The 21,882-nt window shown below is 60.0% G+C and overlaps 1 protein-coding gene across 3 annotated transcripts; it reads right to left on the bottom strand.

The window, feature by feature from the left end:
• Window positions 1-626: 626 nt before the first annotated feature.
• Window positions 627-21,335, bottom strand: NLGN3 (neuroligin 3). 3 transcript variants are annotated; one of them, XM_068411876.1, is made up of 7 exons: window positions 20,858-21,335; window positions 19,709-19,768; window positions 12,812-12,871; window positions 9,940-10,089; window positions 8,018-8,203; window positions 2,091-2,880; window positions 627-1,670 (listed from the first exon to the last, which is right to left on the bottom strand). In XM_068411876.1, the coding sequence occupies exons 1-7, from the start codon at window positions 21,333-21,335 to the stop codon at window positions 833-835; spliced, it is 2,562 nt and encodes an 853-aa protein (XP_068267977.1). In that variant the 3' UTR covers window positions 627-832. The 3 variants fall into 3 exon arrangements, with proteins under 3 accessions (XP_068267977.1, XP_068267978.1, XP_068267979.1); XM_068411877.1 differs by lacking the exon at window positions 19,709-19,768; XM_068411878.1 differs by lacking the exons at window positions 12,812-12,871; window positions 19,709-19,768.
• Between the last annotated feature and the right edge of the window lie 547 nt (window positions 21,336-21,882).

Below are 21,882 nucleotides of genomic sequence, written 5' to 3'. Positions count from 1 at the left end.
ACGCTGGCTGCTAACTGGCTTTTTATTTTATATCAAGAACACTTGGTTTTAAAATCTTTACAAAGGACAAAACGCGGCGACTCCGTTAGTGTGTAAAGAACTAAAGATCTGCTTAAAAAACGTCTCTGCAAAGAGAAACGACTGACACAAAAGAGATTCTCTGCAGCGCAAAGAGGGGCAGAGGTGCCAAGTCTCCAGCCCGGGACCCCGCTCCCAGGGTCCCTGGGGTCTCCCAGCCCTGGCACTAGCCCCAGCGCCCTGCACCCAGCATGAGGCTGGGTCCCCGGACCCTGGCCGCTCCCTCTGCCTATAGCACCATGGCCCGGGGCCACTTCTCGACACAGTGAAGGAGCCTTTTCCAGGGAACTCGGGGTGCCAAGCCACCTGGGGATGCCTGGGCACCAGCCGAGAGGGATGCCTGGCTCTGCTCCTCATCAGTCCCGGGGTGCTCAGCAGGCAGAGCACTGGGGATGTGATTGCCCCACGGGGAGCACAGCCCCGGTGCGGGGAGCCCCGAGGCCACTGCCAGTGGGGTCCCCCATGCCTGCCCGTGCCGATGCATGGGTGCAGGGGCTACACCGTGTCCCCCCCTGCACCCCACAGGAGCTGGGAGAGTCAAAGCACTTCTCAAAAGTTAGATAGGAACGAAAGAAAGCGCCGGGGGGAGAGCGGGGCATCCGGCCGTGCCAGGACCCCACAGGTCTCCAGGCTCAGTGCTGCACCGTCCGTGGGTGCTGGCCCTCTGTCCATGGGCTCCGTTGGCCCTGCCGGTCCCTCTGCCAGTGTCTGCTGCGTGCGTGTGCGTGCGTGCGTGTGTGCCGGCGGCGGGCAGCTATACCCTGGTGGTGGAGTGTGAGTGCGGGAGCCCCGCGCTGTTGAAACCGGCAGTGAAAGTGTTGTAGGGGTGCAGGGTCTGCAGCCCCACCAGCGAGTTGGGGATCATGGTGATGGTGTTGGGGGTCATGAGCGGGATGTCGTCCGGAGAGCGGCGCAAGGTGAGGGTGTAGTCGGGCAGAGCGGCCAGGCGCAGGGTGTCATGGGGCGGCACAGCCTCGCACTCGTGGTGCCCCTGGCTCACCTGCAAGGAGGGCATCTCCTCGTCGGGCGCGTGGGCGATGTCGTTGGCAGCGCCGCGCTGGGGGCTGGGCTGCCGGTGCGTGTCCTGCCGGCGCTTGTCCTTGCGGTAGTAGAGGGCAGCGAAGGCCAGCACATTGAGGAAGAGGAGGGAGGCGCCCACGGCGATGGTGACGCTCAGCTCGGTGGAGTAGTCGCGGGGGCTCTCGAGCAGGGTGCCCGCCTCCTGCTCCGGGCTCCACTTCTCCTTCCCATTTTCACTGTTGTAGGCGGGCGAGATGGCAGGGCGCTTCGTGGTCCAGATCTTGCCGTTGGGCCGGCGCGTGATGTGGGAGTTCTGTGTGGTGTCAGGCGGCGGCACTTTGGTGGTGGTGGAGGTGTAGTGGAACATATCATGTAGGTTGTACAGGTGGGGGACCAGGTGCTTCCAGAAAGCCACCTTGGTGGCCCGGTAGTGGTCGCGCACCCGTGGCTTCAGCCCGATGTGCAGGTACAGCTGGTCACGGGGGTTGTACTTGGACCAGGCCACCTCTTCAAATCGGTTGGCCTTGGTGTGGATGAACTTAGTGTCCTGGGGGACAGGCTTGTTGGGATCCCTGCAAAACACAAGCAAAACAGAGCTAGCACCGGGAAAAGCTGGAGAGGTGCGGAGGGAAAGACGGATGCAGAGATGGAGGCTGGGGGGCACTTTGCCAGTGGTGACACAGGGTGAGCTGGCAAAAGGTCTTGCATGGCAGCACCCCAACCTTGGGTCAAGTCTCACCCACTATAACCATGGCCAACCAACCTCCCCACCCCTGCGTTTGGCTGGGTCCTGTCCCAGGGGCTGGCCGCACTCTCAGATCCCACGGTGTGGTTGATGCCCTAGCCCCAGTGAAGGTGCGGCAAATGGATCTGTGGGCACAGGGGGCTCAGTGGCCCACACCAGGCATGACACCCCCCCCTCCAGCATGGTCCCAAGGGGTGCAGCTGCAGTGAGTGCAGACTCCCCAGGCACAGCACCCATCTCCACTCACCCTGTCTTGGCAAAGTTGGTCCAGTAGGTCATCACTACGGCGCTGAGCATGACATCATTCTTGGAGAAGTTGCAGGGAAAGAGGTCTGTGGGGCCAATCATGGGGATCCCGAACACGTAAGGCACCTCGTCCCCATGGGCTGCGTCAGACCACGCAGGCTTCATCAGGCTCTGGCAGTGGTGGTAGAAGGCGTAGAAGTAGGTGGGGGAGCCGTAGCGGGCGTGCAGGTCAGCCGTCACAACTGACGGCTCTACCCACTGGTGGTCAGTGAAGAGGGCCACCAGAGTCTTGCGACGTGTCTCAGGGTTGTCCCTGTCGGCCCAGTCCGTGTACATGAACTTGATGGTCTCCCGCAAAGTGTCCTTGCCCTCGGGGTAGCCGTACAGGTTGTCTACAAAGTTGGAGACTGAGTAGTCAAAGTCACTGCCCGAGACGCCATCCTCGGGGTCCACCACGCCCTCCACAAACTTCAGCCCCTCGCCCTGGTTGACCCCCAGCATGATATCGTAGTTGAGGAACTCGCCCTGCTCCATCAGGATCTCTGGGTCATCCGGGATCACATCCCCATCAATGACTGGCCCAAAGGCCACATGGTAGCGAGCCGGCTGGATGTCTTGCTCCACCAGCTCCTTGGCACTCTTCTGCCGCAGGCAGTCCACCATGTCCACCGTGTCCAGCACGTTGCAGCCCACCTTGTCGGCCAGCATGCTGGTGTACTTCACAGGCTGGTAGTTCACTGCCCAGCTGGAGAGTGCGGAGCCGCTCTGGATAATAGCTCTCTGGAAGAGACCTGCAAGACAGGCAAGGAGCGGAGGAAGCTCACAGGGGGTGAGCACCGTTCCGACGCCCCAGCACTACAGTGCACGATGCAGCATGGAGAAGGCATCAATGCCCTTGGACTCCTGCAAGGACCCAGCACTCCAGCCTGTGTCTGGCCTTGACCCATTGAGCCAGGCTCACATGGAGGGCTCAGCTCAAGGCCACCACAAGGGTGGCAGGGTGACAGCTGGGCATGCAGCGGGTGCTCCTGACAGCAACCAAGGACTGCTGTGCTCCCTGAGGATCCCACTGCAGGGGATAGCCCAGCATCCCTCTGTCCTGGCATGGGGAGGAGAGGGGCCATGGTTGCATCTCAACCTGGCCTTGCCGAGCAGCCCACGCTGTCCCAGCAACCCAAGAACATGTTGCCTGAGCCCCCGAAGGGCACATGCTGCCCTGGCTCAGAGCCATCCTCCAGCCCAGGGTGGCACCAGCTTCTCTGAGCAGCCAGGCTGCAGGCTGGCAGCAGCGGGAGGGTTAACGCCTGCTTGGGGACACTTAACCCTGCATGTCCCACCCCACCGCTTTGTCAGGGTCCCCCTCGCCCCCCTCCCTGCTGCTTCCTGCCCAGCTGGGACTGCTCGGTGCCAATCCGGCCCCGCAGGAGCACGCTGCCAGATGCACAAAGAGGGCCTTTCTGCCACGGGGAACGCAGAGGGAGTGGACTTTCGCCCTGGAAAACGGGGCCACAAAGGCCCTGGCCCAGGCGGAGGAATGCATGGCTGGGCTCCAGCCCCATGTCAATGGCGCTTGTGCTCAGCATACAAAGGGCGGTGAGGAAATGGAGCCTCCGGGGCGGTGAAAGGCAGGCGGGCTTGGGGTGCACCCTGGGGTCTCTGCTCTCTGGCCAGCCCTCTCCTGCACCCCAAGTGCTGCCTGTGCCTTCACCGGACCCTGGCACTCGTTCACCATGAGGGACTGTCTCGGGCGGTCTCCGAATGCTGCTGGCGCAGCAGCGTGGTGGCCACGGGGCTGCCCCCAGCCCTCCGCAATGTGGAACGCCTGCGTGAGACCCCCTGTGCAGCCAGGGCCATGCCGCTCTGCAGGGCAGCATGCACCTGCCCGCAGCAGAAGTGCTCGGAGGCTCCTGGCTCCTGGCCACCATGTCCGTAGCTCTTGTCTGCATGCACAGTCCTTGCCCTGCCAAGTACCTGACGTACAGTCCCATGCGCTGGGACAAAGAGAAGTCACAAGCGCTGTTTGTCACCTCCTGGAGCCCTAGGAAGCCGTACCCAGCCTACGGGCTGGAGACTGGCCGTGGGTTTGCTTGCTCTGTGCCATCATCCACATGCCAAAGAGCCAGGATGTGGGTTCCCTGGCTCCCAGGAGATGCCATCCCAGCAGCAGGTATTGCTCCCCTGCCAGCAGCATCATTTCCCAGACAGACCCACTGGGCTGGGCTCTGCCCCTGCCCACCCCTGCCTGGGGAAGCACGGGCAGCTGGTGTCACCATTAGCTGGTCATGTCCCTGATGGAGCCCCTTTGCTGTGTCTCTGCATGGCCATGTCCTGACCCAGGAGGATCCAGGAGTCTGCGAGAGCCCAGTCCTGCCACATCCTCCCACTCCATGCCAGCACCCAACTGAAGCCTGACAAGCACCCCAGGGAAGCATCACCACCCTGCAGCTCACCCTGGAGCCCTCCAGCCTGCTGGTGCCCACGCAGGAAGAGGCAGCTCTGCCTTCCGTGCCTGTTCCCCTCTGAGGTGAGGATCCTGACACACCCCGCGTCCTGCAGAGCTGGCTGCCACGACATAGCGGAGCCAAGCAGCGGGACCAGGGCTCTGCCAGAGGGTGCCCAATGCTGCAGGCTGCCACCAGCTCCTGATTTCCCCTTCACTTTGCATAATAGCTGAGACTGGAAGCACCTCTGGGGTTGTCTGGGCCAAGCCCTGCTCAAAGCAGGATGTTGGGTGCCTTGTCCAGCTGAGGTCTGAGCATCCCTGGAGCTGGCAGTGAAGGGCAGCAGCTCCCATGGAGCAGGAGATGGGGCAAAGGGAGCACAAGAGGTTTGCCCAGCAGAGACTGCTCCTGCCCCGGCATAGCTGGCTGGGGAGAGAGGCAGCACTTTGGTCCTTGGCGAGGAACCCACCCGCCTACGAGGGCTGAGGCTGGCAGGGGAGCCGCGGGTCTCCCCAGCAGCCAGACACAGCATGCGCTGCACCAGCCTCCAGTGTCTGCCTCTCACCGTGCCTGGCAGAGCAGGCACAAATTAGCAGCTTCATTAATAGCTCTTGATCCCTATGAGTTTTATTTTGATACGATAAAAACAAACCCGCCTGGTCTGCAGGCTGCATCTTAGCACAGCTCCCCTGCCGTGCTCCAGAGCCGGCTGCCCTGTCCCTGGGCAGGTGGGTGAGCCGGCGCAGGGGTTTTTTTGAGGTCACCTTATGGCCATTTGCTTTGAAGCGACACTGGCTGCAGCACCACTCCCCTCCCACCTCATGGCATTTACAGCCGGCAGCAGCTCCCCTGCCACAGCAGTGAGGATGCCGAGGACCCAGCAGCGCTGCGATGCAGGGGGCACCACACCACAGGCGCTGGGGCTGGATGGGGCAGCAAAGGACATGGCAGCAGGTGCAGGATTTAGCAGCAGAAGGCCTAGTGTCACCTGAGAAGTGCTATACCAGCACGACAGTATTTTTCGTAGCTGGCAAGTCAGGGACCAGCCCCTCCAATCCACCCCCAGCCTCTCTCCATGCTGCTCCCTCCATCCCAGGCCTGTAAAGTGGTCGGGGCCACCTGGGCAGCCAAGCACACAGTCCTGCTTCCAAAGAGATGTCACCATCTGGCCATGAAGACCAGCCTGCAGCCTTGGGGCTGCCCTGACAGAAGCACCTAATCCCAGAGACGAGACTCCTGGATGGAGAGCACCTCCCTGTCATCCCCGCCTGCCTCCCAGGCACTCCCATGATGGAGAGGAGCACCCTAAGAAGCACCGCGAATGCATTACAACCAGCATCCCCTCCCTGGCCTTTCACACTCACTATGGGCAGAGAAACCCCTTTTTCTTTCTGCAGGAGCTTTCAGCCTGTAAAAGACTCGCCACCCCATGGTGCCCAGGGTGCCTGTGCAAGGGCAGGAGGGCACGCAGAGCCCCAGGTATCCACACAGGGACGGCACGGCCCCGCACAGGGCCCCACAGCTGAAGAGCATCCACTGCCCACTGCTCAGAAACGAGTATGCAAAGATCTACCTGTGCTCCTTCCCTACACACTGCTCAATTTACCATCTAACACAAGCGAAGCATCCTCTGGCTTTAGCCATCAAAAGCATCTCCTCCTGTGGGCTAGAGAGCTGCTGGCTGCCCCTCACGCCTCTGGGTAGCTGGGAATCCTACCCCAGGAGCCCCAAAAGCAGCGAGGGCAGCCCTGGTCCTGCCCTGCTCTGGCATTGCAACATTGGCAGCGGCTCTGTAGGTATAACTCACATTTTCCGTGTTCTTGTGCTTATTGTAGCCTAATATTTGTCCAAGTCACCTGAAGAGGATGAGGCAACAGCCCCAGGAGCATCCTGCTCAGGAGCTGGCATGAGGGGAGCAGGATGACAGAGGGGCTGACTTCAGACACTGGGCACTCACTCAGGACCGTGGACTGAGCACAAGTGTCCTGAGAGCCGTGGGCTGGCATGGAAAAGGGCTTACCCAGAACAGACATGTTCTGAGTGGGCAACAGCAGCTCCATAACATGCTGCCAGGGCTGGATCATGTCAGCTTTACCTGCCTTTTTGTTTCTCCCTGCTTTACTCAAACATGGCAGGGCACTGGTGACGGTCATAGCAGAGCCAGCAGGCTGCGGGGCAGTCATGGAAGACCAGGGACCACCATGGACTTAATGTGGGAGCAACCAAGCTGCCAGCTTTGGGAAGCAGCTGCCCACCGGGTCCAGACATGCCTCTGTTGTTGGGTCTGTGGAGCAGAGCATCCCCCAGAGCTCTGGTCCTCGGGGCACCAAGGAGAGCCCAGCGGTGGGAGCAGCCGTCCCAAGAGCAGGAGCACTCTGCACAGGGTGGATTGGTGCTGGCTGTGCTGAGATCATTCCTGCTTTCAGTATCAGGGCAATCAGTCCATCCACAGCTCCCAGGGCGGAGGAAGGCTGCTCAACTTTGCTGGCAGCCTGGCCAGCACCAACCTCCTCCCATACACCCTCCACCATGCCATCAGCCCTGCTGAGGTTCTGAAGGTCTCCTTCATTCCTGTGCAGTTCCCAGGCTGTTGAGCAGGGCTGCAGCTCTTCGCAATGGCTTTAAGTGCAGTTTTGTGTGTGTCTCTGAGGTGCAGACTCACGCTTGTGTCCACTGCCCATACACATCTCCTCCCCTGCACCATGCTTGGGGACACAGCACTGGAAAGGGGCTGCACCTTCATATAAAGCCACGTCCAGTTCAGGATTTTCTCCTGTGATTTTCTTCAGGAATTTTATCGAGAACACCTCTACTCCCATAGTTAATTTTTTTTTCCCCTAATGCTCAATGTAAATGTCTTTGCAGGTGGTTTACAGGCGTTTGCTCTTATGCCAACACAATCTTTTATCATAAATAATTCCTTTATCTAGAGTAAACACTCTGCTATATTTACAGATATCAATCATATCACTTCCAGCTGTGTTTTGCTAGTCACAGCACTGCCAGCTCTCCCAGTCTCGCACGATGGGGCCCTCCATCCCTCCCCAGGCTCAGGTCTGGCTTCCCCTCTATTCCAGTACGAATGCCTTTCCTAGCGCTGAGATCTGTGCTCCCAGTGCCCTGCATGATGCCCTACACCCCCTCCACACCTGCATGTGGGCAAGCCCAGGCGCCTGGGCAGGGCACCACGGGCGGGGTCCCCACCTCTCCCCACACCCATGTGCTGGCCCCAGGCTGCAGCCCCATGCGCTGGCAGCACCAGCTCCATCCCTGGCTCCCGTGTGCTCTGCCGCTGGCCTCTCCCTGCCCACAATGAGAAGGTTTTTCTTCCCGACCCTGGGTCAGGCTCTCGCCAATGACTAATTAAAAAGCAGCCCTGACTTTGCTGGGGTGGCCGGTGGTACCCAGGTGGGCGCCCTTCCCTGGGTTAGCATCAGCAGGGCGCTTGCTCCCAGCCACAGCATCCTCGGGCAGAGCTGGCACCTACCTTCCGAGTGGTGGGAGAGGGTGAGCAGGCTGACACAGGAGGCACCGATGCCGGAGCCGAAGACAGTGATCCGCAAGGGATCTCCCCCAAAGAAGGCGATGTTCTCGCTCACCCAGCGCAGCGCCTGTATCTGGTCCAGCAGCCCATAATTGCCCTTGGCAGCCTGGTCCCCCGTGCTCAGGAACCCTGCAGGTCAAGGGGAGCCTGGTTAGGGATGAGGAAGCAGGGGGTGTCCTGACCTCCCCCTCCCCTTCCCCAGGCCTAGGGTTGCTTCTAAGGGACCCTGTCCCACCACAACATGAGACCCCACTACCAAGAGCGTCCTGTGAGCTCTAAGCTGGAGCAGGGACACCACTGAGCTCCAGCCACCCTCTGTGCAGCACACAGAGGGGCAAAAGGCTGCAAGTGCAGCTGCAAGTCCCAGGGAGCCAAGGGTGCTCCCTGCAAGCAGTGACAGGGTGATGGGCATGAAGCCCTCTCCTACCCGGACCACCATACGTGTTAATAACAAGTCAAGATGGCTCACAGATGCTTCAAGGAAAGCCAAGAAAGCACTGGTGGCTGCAGGCAGGCTGAATGTGTGCACAGCCAATGCTTTCCATGGACTAGTGTGGCCCGGAGGAGGCTCTATAAATGTAAGGAGGTGGGCTGGGCAGAGAGGAACCGACTGCAGCTTAAAATACAAAGGCTCTTGGTGAGAAAGATGCTGAGAAATACTTTCAACAGCAAAGGGAACACCCAAGATAAGCTATCAGTGTTTTGTTTGCTTTGACTCAAAGCAGGAAGCCAAAACCATGGTTCTGAGGTAAAATCCAGGTGGGTAACCCCAGCAGGCAGGGAGCGGCACTGGCACTGCTCCGGCATTGGAGGTGCTCTGGCCAGGCACGCTGCAGCACTTCAATGGAGATGACAATGGCACCATTTAAGTCTTATTTCATATTGTGGCTTATATCTCTTAAATTTGCACCTATCCATCTTAAAGGCCTGACTTTTAATATTGAAAGGTCTTGAATAGGCTTGTTTCTACTGAAAAGCCTATTTTCTATCAGGTAACTGCCATCTTCCCCAAAAGACTATGGGGTCTGGAGGCCATCAGAGGGATGTGCTGCGGCCCTAGGTAGCGGCTGGGAGCCCAGCTGCCTGGGGAGAGCACTGTGCCAGGCTAGATGTCTAGGAAGAGAGCCAGCCCTGCCAGCATCTTGGCTGGGAAGGAGCTCTCCCCAGACCTCAGCACTCCTTGTTCTCCCTGCTGCTAAGGGAGGCAGCAGTGATGCTTCAGGCAAATCTCCTGTGTCCCAGCCCCAGGGGCTTCTGCTGCAGCAGGCAGGGGACCACACTGCCTTTTGACCTTGTGTCCCCATTTTGCCTCTCTAGGTCACCAGTGCTTGTGAAAATGAGACTGCCACCCTCCTCTGTATGGCATCTGACACCCTTTGTTGACCCCCTCTGCAGACAGCCATGCCACAGTGGGTGGTTGCAGGGGTCCTGGCAGCTCAGCTGGCTTGGAGGCAGCCGGTGCCTGGGGAGGGAGAGTTGCCGGGTCCCCAGGGGCAGCCAGGCAGTACCCGCTGGCAGCTCATTGCTCCGAGCCCTCTCAGAAGGACATGCTGGGTAAACACATTTATTATTTATTTAACCACAGACCAATATTTGCTTTCAGTGGAGCCAAGTTGTGTAAATGAGCCCGGGGGGGCCAGTGCCAGGAGCCGGACCACGCTGTGCCCGCCCGCGGAGGGCACTGCCACGTGGCACCCCACCCTGCCCAGCCCCACATCCCCCACCCTGCCCAGCCCCACACGCCCCACCCTGCCCGGCCCCGCGCCCCCCACCGCTTCCCGGCTGGCGCAGGCCTGGTCAGCCCCGGGGGCTCACCCCGCTGCCCCGCTGTGCCGGCTGCACAGCCCGCACCGGCCAGCCCGTACCAAGCACTCCAACGCGGTAGTTCAGGGTGATGACAATCACGTTCCCGTAGCTGGCCAGGACGCTGCCGTCTATCATGTTCCCCGTGCCCTCCATGTACGAGCCGCCATGGATGTACACCATCACGGGCTTGGCCCCGCTGTCCCGGATGTCTGGAAGGAGAGGCAGTCAAACACAGGACTCCGGCAACGGCCGCAGCACCCTGCCCGACAGGCAGACCAAGGACGAGGGCAATGCCAGTTACCAGGACCAGGGAGGGGGCTTAGGAGCTAAACATAGAGCTCTACTGGGGACCACAGCGTGGACCTCCAAAGCCAACCACCACTGAACCAACCCCGCCAGCCCCTCTCCAGGTGACAGCAGCCGCCGTGCCGTCCCCACACTGCTGTCCTCTCGGGGGTCTCAGCACATGTGGGAGAGATGCTGGTTGGAGCCGGCTGCTCTTCCCCAGAGCTGGGCTCTGGCTGCGTGCAGGAGCCAGACAAGCAGCACCTCCATTGTGGGTGGGAGTTGCAGAGTCCAGCCCTGGGATGCAGCCCCACATCCCATCTTTGGCTAGACCCAAGCCCTCAGCTCCGGGAGTCCTGGAAGCTGGCATTGCGGGGGGGCAGGAATAGGGGTGTGCAGGACCTGGAAGGCTGGGTGACACTGGTAGGTGCTACAATGTCTGACTCTCCCACCCCCCGCTTCCCATCCCTCTGGGAAGGCAGAAATCTGCCGGCTGGATGCGAACCCATGGCACCCCAGTGCCCAGACACAGACATGGTGATGAGGCAGACAGTGTGTGCACGTGTGCGTGTCAGGGAGGTGAGCACGGCGTTCGGACGAGGACAGGGCATGAGGCATGGAGTGAGGATGGGGAATGGGACCCTGAGGGCTGGGGAGGAGGGACTGCGGGAGCCTAGGGGACAGGGAGCAGCCACGCTCCCTCTCTTGACTGAACCTGTCTGGAGGACATCTTGCCCCTTCTGCCCCACTGGCCTGGGATCCCTCATGGAGCCGAGTCCGGGCACAAGGGAAGAACACCCGTGCTCAGCTCCTGGTACATCTCACCCACATTACATGGAGGAGGTGGTTGCGCCTGTCGTGGAGCTGGTGCCAGGCCCCACATGCCTGCGGTGCCCAGCCCTGTCCTGGTCTGGCGAGCCAGCGCCGATGGACTTTGCCCTCCCTCATGCTCACCCGCACCCAGTGCCTTGCTTGGGTGGGCTGGCATTGCTGCTTGGCCTTGGCTGCCCTGGCGAGCCGCTGCTGCCTGCCTGCCTCCCTCACCGGTGCACCGCAGCGTCCCAGCAGCCAGCCCTGCCATGGTCCCCACGAGGCTGGGACTCCCGGGGCACAGACACATCAACTCAGCGGGGATTCCCGGCCGGTGTGGACACGCTCCCTTGTGCCCACCTAACCCCTGCTCACATCCACTCCTCCCTGCGGGTTGCCCATCACAGGGGGCCGCAGGGCAGGCTGACGGGTACTTCTGGCCAACCCCACCTCCAGCTGTGGTCCATGGCATGGCTAAGGGTGACCTCCCTTCCATACAGAAAACCTCTTCCCTGCAGGAGAATGAGGACATGGCAAACCTTGTGCCAGCTCTTTTTCTGTCACCAGGATGCAGCCAGGCAAATGCACAGATCTGGGGAGCCAAAAGGGCTCACAGCTCCTCCAGGACAGACATCGCCTGTGCGGCAGAGCTACAGCAGGACAACCCTTCCCAGGGCCACCTGCTTGAAATGCGAAGGGCAGGAACATCGGTGGCTGTGCCTGTGTCCTCTCCTCCCTGCCACACACTCCCACTGACACACAAAAGGACATCCTCACAGCAGAATGGCAGCAACGTGCATAGACGTACCAGGGAATAAACGACTCCTAACCGCTGCAGCACATCTGAGCGTGCGGGGATTTAGCACAGTCAAGGCACTTAGGCTGAATGCCAGTACACGCCCTGGTACAAGATCCTGGGGCACAGGTTAGTGGGAGAAAATAATGGAGGTTTGGTACTGCCAAGGAAAAAGCTTTTAATCTGTTTCCCACATCCTAAACTCCATCTGCCAGGCTGTGCTCAAGCTGCCCTGGTCCTCCTGCACACCATGAGGTTTTACTGTCCTCGGCACATTAGGGCTGTGCCCTGGCCAACCCTTCCTCCTGCCTCCTCTTCACATCCCTGCAGCCAAACACACCGGCTCCATACCCTGCAGATGAACAACCCTGCTTTACTAAAAATAGCTTATTCTGCAGCTTGCTTAGCCCTGCTGTACATCTAGAATCGCATCTGCTTGAAAGCCCACTCGCTCTGCCTCGGCCAGTGGTGATGCTCTGGTTGCAAGCAAGACCTTGCTCGCGTTGCGTGGAGAAGGAGAGCAGTTAACAGAAACCATGTCCAAGCGGACCTCAGGTCTCCAGGGCACAGCCAGGTACCTTGCAGGTGTCAAGGGTGCCAAGCTGCCAGCACGGCCCCCCTGAAGTGCTGCCCGCAGCAGGGCAATGACGGATGGGGAGGATCGCTGGCTCCCGGCTGCATGTCACTGACTCCGGAGGGGTGAGGCTAAAGGTGGGATGTGACCGGGCTCGGGGTGAAATGGGCCCAGGTGCCCAAGGGCTCCTCTCCTCCCAAGCTGCCATGCTTCCTCCCTGCCTTCGCTCAAGTGGAGCGGGAGCAAACTTCTCCTAAAGCAAAAAAACCCCACGAGCTTCACCCCCCATCCCAAGGAGGGGAAGGGCCTGGGCGCCCTGCACAGCCGGCCAGCCTGCCCCCCGCCCCGCGCAGCCGCCCGGCGCGGCAGACGGACACACACAGGGCTCCCTGGGGATGGCAGCGGGTGGCGGGCAGACAGAGTTGCTTTGCGTGTCATGCAGTGGCAGCCTTGAGCACACAAATACCTTCATCTTCATCCCCGTCATTATCCGCTAAGTCCTCGCCCTGTTTCTTAGCGTTGGCTCCTAGGGACCAAACACGAGGAGACAGAACAAAAAGGAAAACAAAAGGAAACAAAACCAAACCAAAACAAAAAAACAAAAACAAAAACAAAAAACAAAAGAGAATTCAAAAATAGCATGATAGCAGAGATGATGGGGCCAGGCCTGCACCCCACAGCACTGCTGGCTACTCACACTGCACCTCTCCCAGCGCCAGGGCAGTACCGGGCACGGGCAGGACTGCCCCGGGAGCTGCGCCAGGATGCCGCTTCGCCTGGACCCCTTCCCAGATCCTCCTCGGGGGGCGGCGGAGTGGAGGAGAGCGGGCCTGGGGCAGCATCAGCACCGGCAGCGGATCAGCCTCTCAAAGCACTCGCCAATCCTCCTGCATCCCAGCCTGGCCCTCGCCTGCTCCCACACCCTCGGCTCCCTGCGCTGGGGCAAGGCTCCCTCTCCTACCGCCCGGCTACAAGCAGGAGCCCTGCTGCCAGCTCTCCTGCCAGCAGGGACAACCATCCCCTGCCACCAGCAGAGCCCACGTGAAGGGTTGCCCTGGGTGGCCACTAACCACCAGCTGGGGTCCTGCACGCAGTGCACGGCCCCTTGTCGTGCCTGGCATGGCTGTGCTGCAAACCACCGGTGCCGCAGCACGAGACCACCACGGCACACTGCAGGGAGCCATCATGATGAGCGCTTCCCTGTGCTGCTCAGCGCCATCCTGTACCAACTCCCTTCTTAAAAGACCAGTTGCATAGTTCACCAAGGATTGCAAAGGCACCAACCAGCTTGCCCTGACCAAGGCAGGACTCAAAAAATATCAGTTTCTGTAACAATCTGAATGCCTTCGAGTCATTGCACAGCCCTCAGCAAATCCACGGTGCCAGGGCACAGGCCAGGCCAGCAGCCCCAGCCTGGTGCTGTGGGATGCTGTTGCGGATGGTGTGCACTGAGCACGACACTTCCTGAGGTGCGTGAGCCAGGAGAGGTGGCCTGTGGGCTGGTGGGAAGCAGACACAGTGCAGACCTGTACTGATACCCCACTGCTGCACAGGGCTGCATGCCCTTGTGGGCACAAAGCCGTGTGGTGCCATCCCTGCACCCTGCAGCTCCGAATTTCAGGAAGAGGCTGTGCTCTCCTTATCCCCTCAGAGCTGCAGACCGGCGCCCGCAGTCCTCTGATCCCTAATGCCTGCAATGCCTGCACCAAAAAAGTTCTCCAGGCAATGGTGACCTCAGGGGTAACAGCAGGGTAACGCTGTGCCTGCGCTGCCCAGTGACCTCTCCCAGACACACAGGGCTCTAAGGTCCTGCCCAGCACCTGGCTGATCCCAGGGCCCTGCTGCTGTCACCATCCAGCCCCATCACCACTGCAGCAAGGGTTTTGCACAGCCTCCAGCAAGGGCTGGATGAGACTGCAACGAGGTGAGCAGGAAACTGGCCGGGAAGATAAAATCGGGGAGTCGTCCTCAATGTCGCTCTGGGAGTAGGATCCCGCAGGTGACATGGGTGGCAGATAACAGAGATGGCAGCACGGAGTGGGACAGGTTCTGAATTTAAAAGGAATTTGTGATGGGGGAGTGAGAGGTCTGAAACGGCCGTGGGGCAGCTCCATCGGGGCAAGAGGCTTGCACAACACCTTAAGCAGCCATGACCTGCTAGAGAAAGTCCAGACGAGCAACAACTAGAAGTCTAGAAAAAAATCCAGCAGGCAAGAAAAGTTTGCAGGAGGCTGGGTCACACAAATCCCAGGAACAGAGGAGTGATGGGAACTACAGCAGCATCCCGACACATGAAAGGCCACTGCGAGGCAGTGAGGTGGAAGAGCAACTCCCTCTCCGCTGTGCAGAGCACAGGCAGCCCTGGAGCTACACGAGGCAGGTTGAAGCTGGACGAGAAGAAAACCTTCCTGGCAGAAAGGGCAGGAAAGCACTGGAAGAGGCGGCCTGGGGAGGTGTTTAAGACCAGGCGAGACACACTGCCAGAAAGAGGTGAGGTAGAGCTGCTCCTGCCCAGGGCAGGGATGGATCGGCTGTCTCCAGAGCCGTCCTGATTTTCTTTGACTTGGAGTTCACCTCCTGACCTACCCTCTCCATGCCACAGCCCTGCCTCCTCGCCTCCTGCTTCGCCACCCAGCCATCTCCTGAACTCTTCACATCATTCTCCTGTTTTCACCCAATGCCACGCCCATTCCTGCCACCTCTCGCCCCGGCATCCCCCCTTCCTGCTGCGTCCTTCCCACGTGCCCCCTCCCCAGCTCACCCACCGGCTGCACGCTCAGCCGGGTGCGTGCGGCTGCTCAGCCTGTCTGCAGGAGGCTGCAAGCTTGACCTACTGCATCTTCGTTAGGAAGAACTGCAAGCCCAGAAAGCACTTAAATGACGAAGCACTCATGCAATATTTGCTAACTGGTGCTATGTGCCAGCCTCCTTGGGACTGCTCAGGGATAGGGATTTTTCTCTAATGAAGACCACAGGCAGCGAGCCTTCATCTGTACCATGCTTCAGAGCTGGGAAGCCGATCACAGGCAGCTGGAGATCCTTTTCCACTGCCGAGGGCCCTGGGGCTGTTGAAGCCCCAGGACTGGCCAGGCTGCAGCCCTCCAGCCTGGTCTCCTTCAGGGGACAAAGGTCTCCATGCAGACAGGGATGGAGGAACCAGCTATGAGGAGCTGCCAGGCTGTAAGAGAGGGCAGTGGACAACATCCCTGTGATCTGAGCAACTGTCCTGGCTGAGCAGCGAGGGAGCTGGCTGGAGACTGCAGCCCCAGAGCTGAGGGATGGCTGGGACAAGCCTCGAGCAACTGGAGCTTCACGCATTGCAGAAGGGACAGTAGAAAGCAACACTGGGAAGCTAAGCAAAGCAGGAGCGCAGTGGTGCAGGCCACGGGGAAGGAGAACAGTGGTGGCACGTGTGCGTGACAGACGCAAAGCATGAGCCTTCCTGACCAGCAGGAAGGTGCCAGGGTGGCTGGGGTTACGGCAAACACAGGCTGCTGCAACCAAGCGGGCTTTTTGCCTCTCGCTGTCGTTCACCTCCACGATGACCCATCGACGCCCCACAGCTTGTGCGAGCAATTACAGCTTCACTTCCCTCACGCATCCCTTGCGGTTTGCTCCATTACCTCCCTCCGCCGGTTAGTGCCATGTTCAAGGACACCCATCCCAGGAGATCTTCCTCCAGGCTGGCAAGGGCCACCACGCAGAGCCCCACAGCACCTACTCTCATGGGGATGGGTTTAAGCTTGTGGATTCACAGCTGGAAAAACCAAAAGGACTCGTGGCTCCTACTCTCCTTACCCGTCAAAAACTCCCTCCACTAACCCAGTGTGAATGCCTGTTGTGCCGCTCCACTTTAAGCTGACTGCAAAGTGACATTGTTCAGGCCGATAGGAAGGATCCATATGCTCTTATCTGAAGGCTCTAGGAAGATTTAAGCTCAAGTTCAGTAAAAAAATAAAATCACTTTCCCTGAAACAGGGGCATCCACGCCAGATTTATGCTATCTTAAGTAAACCATGCCAACAGCACTGACACCAGCGCAAACAGAGATAAACGAGGGCGAGGAGCCTTGGTCCTTGGAGCCTTTGCACTCAGCATGGTGTGGATAAGAGAAGAACAGGAGCCTGAGCTGACACCTTTCCAGATCCAAATGTCTGCTCAGGCCAGCGGTGGGCAGCCCCAGCACCCCCTCCTCAGTGCGAGCTCCTCGGGGCACCTACTCCCACGCAGCAGCCACGACGCCACAGGGAGCAGACCATAGCTGTGCTGCCACCATGTCTGATGGCCACCTGCACCCAGAGGCACACATGCCGGTGGCCACACTGGCTCAGGTGCTTCTCTGAGAGCGACAAGGAACAGGACCAGGACTGATGACAGCCATTGAACCTGCTGCTGCCCAACCCCACAGGCAGGGGCAGCTCCCCTGGGACCTGTGTCGGGTGGCCCCTTCAGCCATCAGCCCTTGCTCCAGGACTGCAGCACACCTTGGTGCTGCCCTGTCCCTCCCTGTCCCTGGGTGATGCAGAGGAGTTATCTCCATCCCTGATCAGACTCCATGAAAGCACTGCATCTTCTCACGTTCTGCTGCCCCCGCCAGCACAAACACCTGCCCTCACTTTGCAAACCACTCCTGCACCAGAGCAGCAGTCTGCTCCCAGCCAGCTCTGCAAAGCAGCAGGCTTCGCAGGAGGCTGGTGAGAAGCCTTCCACCAAGGCAGCACTGCAGAAGTCACGCAGCCATAGGGAAGCCTCAGCCAGTACTCAGACAAGTTTGCTTCTTGGAGAGCAGCAGAGAAGCCACAAGGCTTTTCCCGCAGAGCAGCCGAAGCGCATCCCGAGCCTGGGAGCTGCTGGGAGCTCCAGCCGTCCTCGCACAGCAGAGCAAGACACTGGACTGGCACATTTGTCTCTGCAGCATTGTGGACCCTCCAGAGCCCCGGTCAGAGAGATTAGGGCAGTCGCTAGTAAAAACTGGGGAGAGCTGTTATGTGCAGGGCAGCCACACTTTTCCCCTCCAAAAATGACATCCACTTCCTCATGTCCTGCAGCAAGGCCTGCTCAGGCTGGTGGTGAAGGGATGGGGAAAGCATCCCAGCACCCCCCACAGCCAAGCACAGGCTGGAAGTGTTGGCAGCACAAAGCAAAGGGCAAATTTCCATAGAGGAAATTATTATGGGCAACTGGGCAGGGAAACAGGGATGTTTTTCTGTCCCAGGGATAAATTCTGATAAATTCTCAGTCCTTTGGCTGCTTTGAAATACACTGAGCTTGGGGGTGGCAAAAATAATGAAAACTCAAGTAAGGTGGGAGCTGAGGTGTTTTGGACCACCAAAGTACTGCACAGTTGCCTGCTCTGCGAGAGGAGGGCTTATTCACTGCTCATATGTGGCCTTCGAAATAATAATCAAGAATATTCCAGAACAAGTCAATGTTCAAATGACACGCAGCCGAGGAAATCAGCACTGCAGGTACATTATCCTCACTCCAAGCATCACTAACCCAGGATGCATGACGAGGGGCGGGGGAGCCTCCATGTCTCATCACAAGTGACTCAATTAATTCAAGCCAACAGGCACCAGAGCCATGGCTGGAGCTGAAGGACAGCGCCAGTATCTGTGTGCTTTAATTCCCAGCACGTCACGCCTGGATGCCCAAATGGCCAGCACTGGGGATCTGCAGGTCTGTGAGGCAGCAGAGCTTGGCGAGGGCAGAGGGCATGTCCCCCACCAGCTCCCTGGGAGGTGACCAGAGGCAACCACAGATGGGCTGCAAGGAAACCCTGCCCATGAGCACAGCCAGCAGGGAGGGAAAACCAGGAGACAAGCACACCCAAGGTGTTTTGCCATGCCTTACATTGTCCCCCTTCTCCAGCCATAACCCAGACCCTGCTTCCCTGGCCCCAGCCATAGGGCTGGAGGCAGCAGGGGTCTGCCAGCCCCGGCAGCCGGTGGGAGGGCTGGGAGAGGAAGCACTTTGAAGTGGCTGGCGATCACTGGCACAGCCGGCTCCGGAGGCAGCGTGCGGAGACTCCCTAATGCGCCAGCCCTTTCAGGGGCAGCCTTGGCACTCAGAGAGATGGCGTGTGAATAGCCAGGACAGCAACAGGAAAAGCAAAGCAAAGAAACCCAACAACAGAACTGGGGGAAATGGCTGGAAGGAAAGCGCTCCCCAAACCTCCAAGCCCAGCTGTGCCAGCCCCACCAACCCCAGGGGCGCAGGGAGGCGGAGGCCAGGATGCAGGGACCTCGCTGCTGCGGGATGCCCAGGATGGCAGCCCCTGCCTGCCAGACACCCCCTCCCTGCACTGAGCCTTTCAGAAGAGCTTGGCTGCCCGACGGCCCGCACATCCAACTTTGGGATGCACAGAGCAGCCCAGGCTCTCCCTGCCTGCAAGGGGCCCGTGCAGCAGGACGGGTGACGCATCGTGTCAGACAAGGGACTGAGCCAGCTCCCATTTGCACATCGCCACTCCCCAGCCCGTGGTGCTGGGGCTGGCCAGGAACACAGCATCACTTTGGGGCAAGGGGGGCTGAGCTGCGCCCCTTGCCCCAACATGCAGCAGGATGAGCCCCATGCAGTCCTGGGGATGGAGGCAAGGCAAAGCAGAGATGTGTCTGAACTGGAGGTGCTCCGCCACCCATGGGGCAGCTGGGGCTCAGGGACGATGCTGTGCCAGGGGGTGGAGAGCAGACCCTCACTGGCAGGACTGGCAGAGGCGTGGGGGTATCAGCAGTGGGGAGCAGCCTTGGCGGGCCCACGGGCTGGGGCAGAACATGGCAGTGTTTACACAGCCAGGAGAGGTTTTATGCTTTTAACTGAGGAGCTTTGGGTGCTAAATGACCTGGGATGCAATGGGGGAAGAGCTCAGCCCAGGACAGGCTGCAGTCTCCCATCACATAGGTGCCTCCCTGAGCAGGCTCGTACGTCCCCAAGGGGGGATGCACCCCTAAGGGATGGGTGCATTTAAGTGCTACCCACCATCAGAGGCTCCTCCTTATACTCAGGGGCTGGGAGGCTGCCAGTGCCAGCAGGATGAAGGCAGGAGCACGGGCTCAGCCCAGGAGAAGCTGTTCTGAAAGGCCTGGAGCAACATGAGCATCCTCCTCTGACCTGACCCCAGACCTGCGCTCCCAGCCAGCACCAGTCCTGGCTCCCCCAGCCAGGGAGTAGAGGTGGCCAAAGCATCCGCAGGGCTCCTCCGAGAGGGAAGTGGGGGGCGGCAGGGTGGGCTGCTCGGAGGGCCCGCGGTCTGGGTGGCAGTACAGAGAGGTGCCGGAGGAGCATGCCGTGGGCTGGCCAGGCACCCTCTCGCTCTCTCTCTCTTTCCTCTCTGTGCCTCTCTGCCGGTCGGCTTGCTACATACCTCCTTTCCTACATATTTTCTTGTTGGGCTTTCGGGTGCATTCCTTGGAAATCCGTTTTACTGTAAAATGAATAAAAGACTACAAAATAACAGGAGGCTCCACTGGCTGGAGTGGGCATGCAATCACAACCACGCTGCCACCCTCCCGCCGCCCCCGGGACCGCAGGAGGTGGGGAGGGAGCGTCGCTGTGGGAGGAAAACTCTGGGCCAGCTGTGCTGGGCAGGAAGGAAGGCACGATGCATCCTGTGGCCAAGGGCCCCAGGGACAGAGGAGTGGAGCCAGCCGGCCTGGAAGAAGCCACCGGCCCACCAGGCTGCTCCGCCACGCGCAGCAGACCTGCTGCAGGTCCCCTCCAGCCTGCTGAAAATCCCCAGGGGCTCCCGTTGCGGTGAGGCGGGGGCGGGCATGTGGGCAGGCGCTGCCTCCTCTGCCCTCTACTTACAGTTCAGGTGAGATCCCCTACAAAGGAAAAGGTTAGACAAGGAGGCACCTGGCACCGCTCAGCCTCACCCCAACGGGACCATGCCCCACGGGTCCCCAGCACCCCAGGCTCATCACTCTGCCACCGTCCCGCCAGCGGACAGGGGAGCAGCCAAGCGATGTGCCTGCCGGTGCCCCCAACCTCCCGTCCATAACAGGGCCCAGAAAAGGGCTCCGCAGTCCCTTCCTTGCTGGAGCATCTCCTTAGGGAGAGGCAGAGAGTGTTCCTCCCAGCCGCAGCCCATGCCCACAACTAGCGCATGGACCTGGGGAGGGTGGGAAGGGGGGAGGAAAGACAAACCCAAACCAACTCAAGACAGAACCTGGCACTCGGCGCCTGGGGAGTACAAACCAGCTTGTCGCTCTGTGGATCTGCAGTCAGAGAGTCGGATTCAGATTTAGCAACACAAGAGAGGAACCCGTGACGATGCCATGGAGGTGGAGGGGGGGACCGGGAAGCGTGGAGGAGCAGCACGCGAGACAGAGATGGCAGCTGAGGGCAAGAGGGCAAGCTGCGTGGCCAGAGAAAGCTTTCCACAAACAGACAGCATGCTGCAGGGTCCACAGCCACATGCTTCAAACACAACACCCAGGTGAGACCAACCACTGCTGGGGAGGGGCGGAGCGGCCCCCCCCGCCCTCCTGCAGGCACCCCGGCAGGGACTCACCATCCTCCGTGGGGATGTAGATGTTGAGGTACAGACAGTCCTCGTTGGGGTCCTGGATGTACGTGGCCACGATATCCAAATTGGAGGTAAACCAGATGGGCAGCATGATCTCAGGAACGGCGTTGTGGATGTTCTGGGGGCAGACCGGCGAGAAGTGGGTAGCGTTCCTGATGCCTGACCAGGATGGCGGTGGCTCGGGGGGCATGAACCTCTTCTCCCCAATTGGGGGCGCGGCATAAGGCACCCCCAGGTACTGGTCCACAGGCCCCAGGATCTCGCTGGGCAGTGGCACACGCACCCCTCGTAACTTCCCATAGTGTGTGTTGACAGTCGGCGAGTAGACCTGGCCCTCCATCTGCACAACCGCCGAGGCGAAGCTCAGGACCCAGAGGGCGAGACGCAGGTCCCAGCCGGCCACCAGCTCAGGCACTTGAAGAACAGGGGGCAAGAGAGGGCTTCTCCAGAGTATCAGCCACATCGTCCGGGAGGAGCAGCACAAACATCCAGGCCTGAAGCTCCTGGGGTGAGGGCTCAGGGCATCCCCATCATGCCAAGACTCCAATTTACCCACTGGGAACAGACGGAGCCGGGAGTCAGGAGTGCACAGCCCAGCCACAACTTCTGCTGGGTGAGTTGGGAGCACGGATGCAGGGAGATGTGCCACCGCTCCTCACAGCCTGCCAGCTGCCCACTGCTGCCTGCCTGCCAACGGCCTGGCCCGGACGGGACTGCTGATACTGTGGAGAGATGGAGGGAATTAACAGCAGACTTGCTCTGGGAAGAGTCAAAGAGCCACAGTGCAGAAGGAGCCAGGATCCCTGGCCAGACCCTCCCACCCATGGGTGTTCATTGGCTCTGCCGCTGCCCAGGCAGGTGGCTCTGGGAGTAGGCAAGCATGGGCAGCATAAGTAGAGCACAAACAGACATGGACGGTGACTGTCCACGCCTGCAGAGCCTGTCCCCAGCACTCAGCGGCCAGCCCTGCCTCTGCCCTGTCCAGGTGAGCCCTGCAGCTGCCCTGCACA

The sequence above is a fragment of the Nyctibius grandis genome, chromosome 13, assembly GCF_013368605.1.
Source record: "Nyctibius grandis isolate bNycGra1 chromosome 13, bNycGra1.pri, whole genome shotgun sequence".
NCBI lineage: Eukaryota > Metazoa > Chordata > Aves > Nyctibiiformes > Nyctibiidae > Nyctibius > Nyctibius grandis.
The sequence above is the reverse complement of the archived record's forward strand: the minus strand, read 5'-3'. Positions and strand labels throughout refer to the sequence as shown.

Excerpts from the sequence above, each read along its gene's own strand:
- NLGN3 (XM_068411876.1), bottom strand. The coding sequence starts at position 21,335 with ATGTGGCTGATACTCTGGAGAAGCCCTCTCTTGCCCCCTGTTCTTCAA. Across the intron at positions 2,881-8,017 it reads CCTCTCCCACCACTCGGAAG|GTCTCTTCCAGAGAGCTATT; the intron begins GTAGGTGCCAGC and ends CCTGTCTTGCAG. Across the intron at positions 1,671-2,090 it reads ACCAACTTTGCCAAGACAGG|GGATCCCAACAAGCCTGTCC; the intron begins GTGAGTGGAGAT and ends TGTGTTTTGCAG.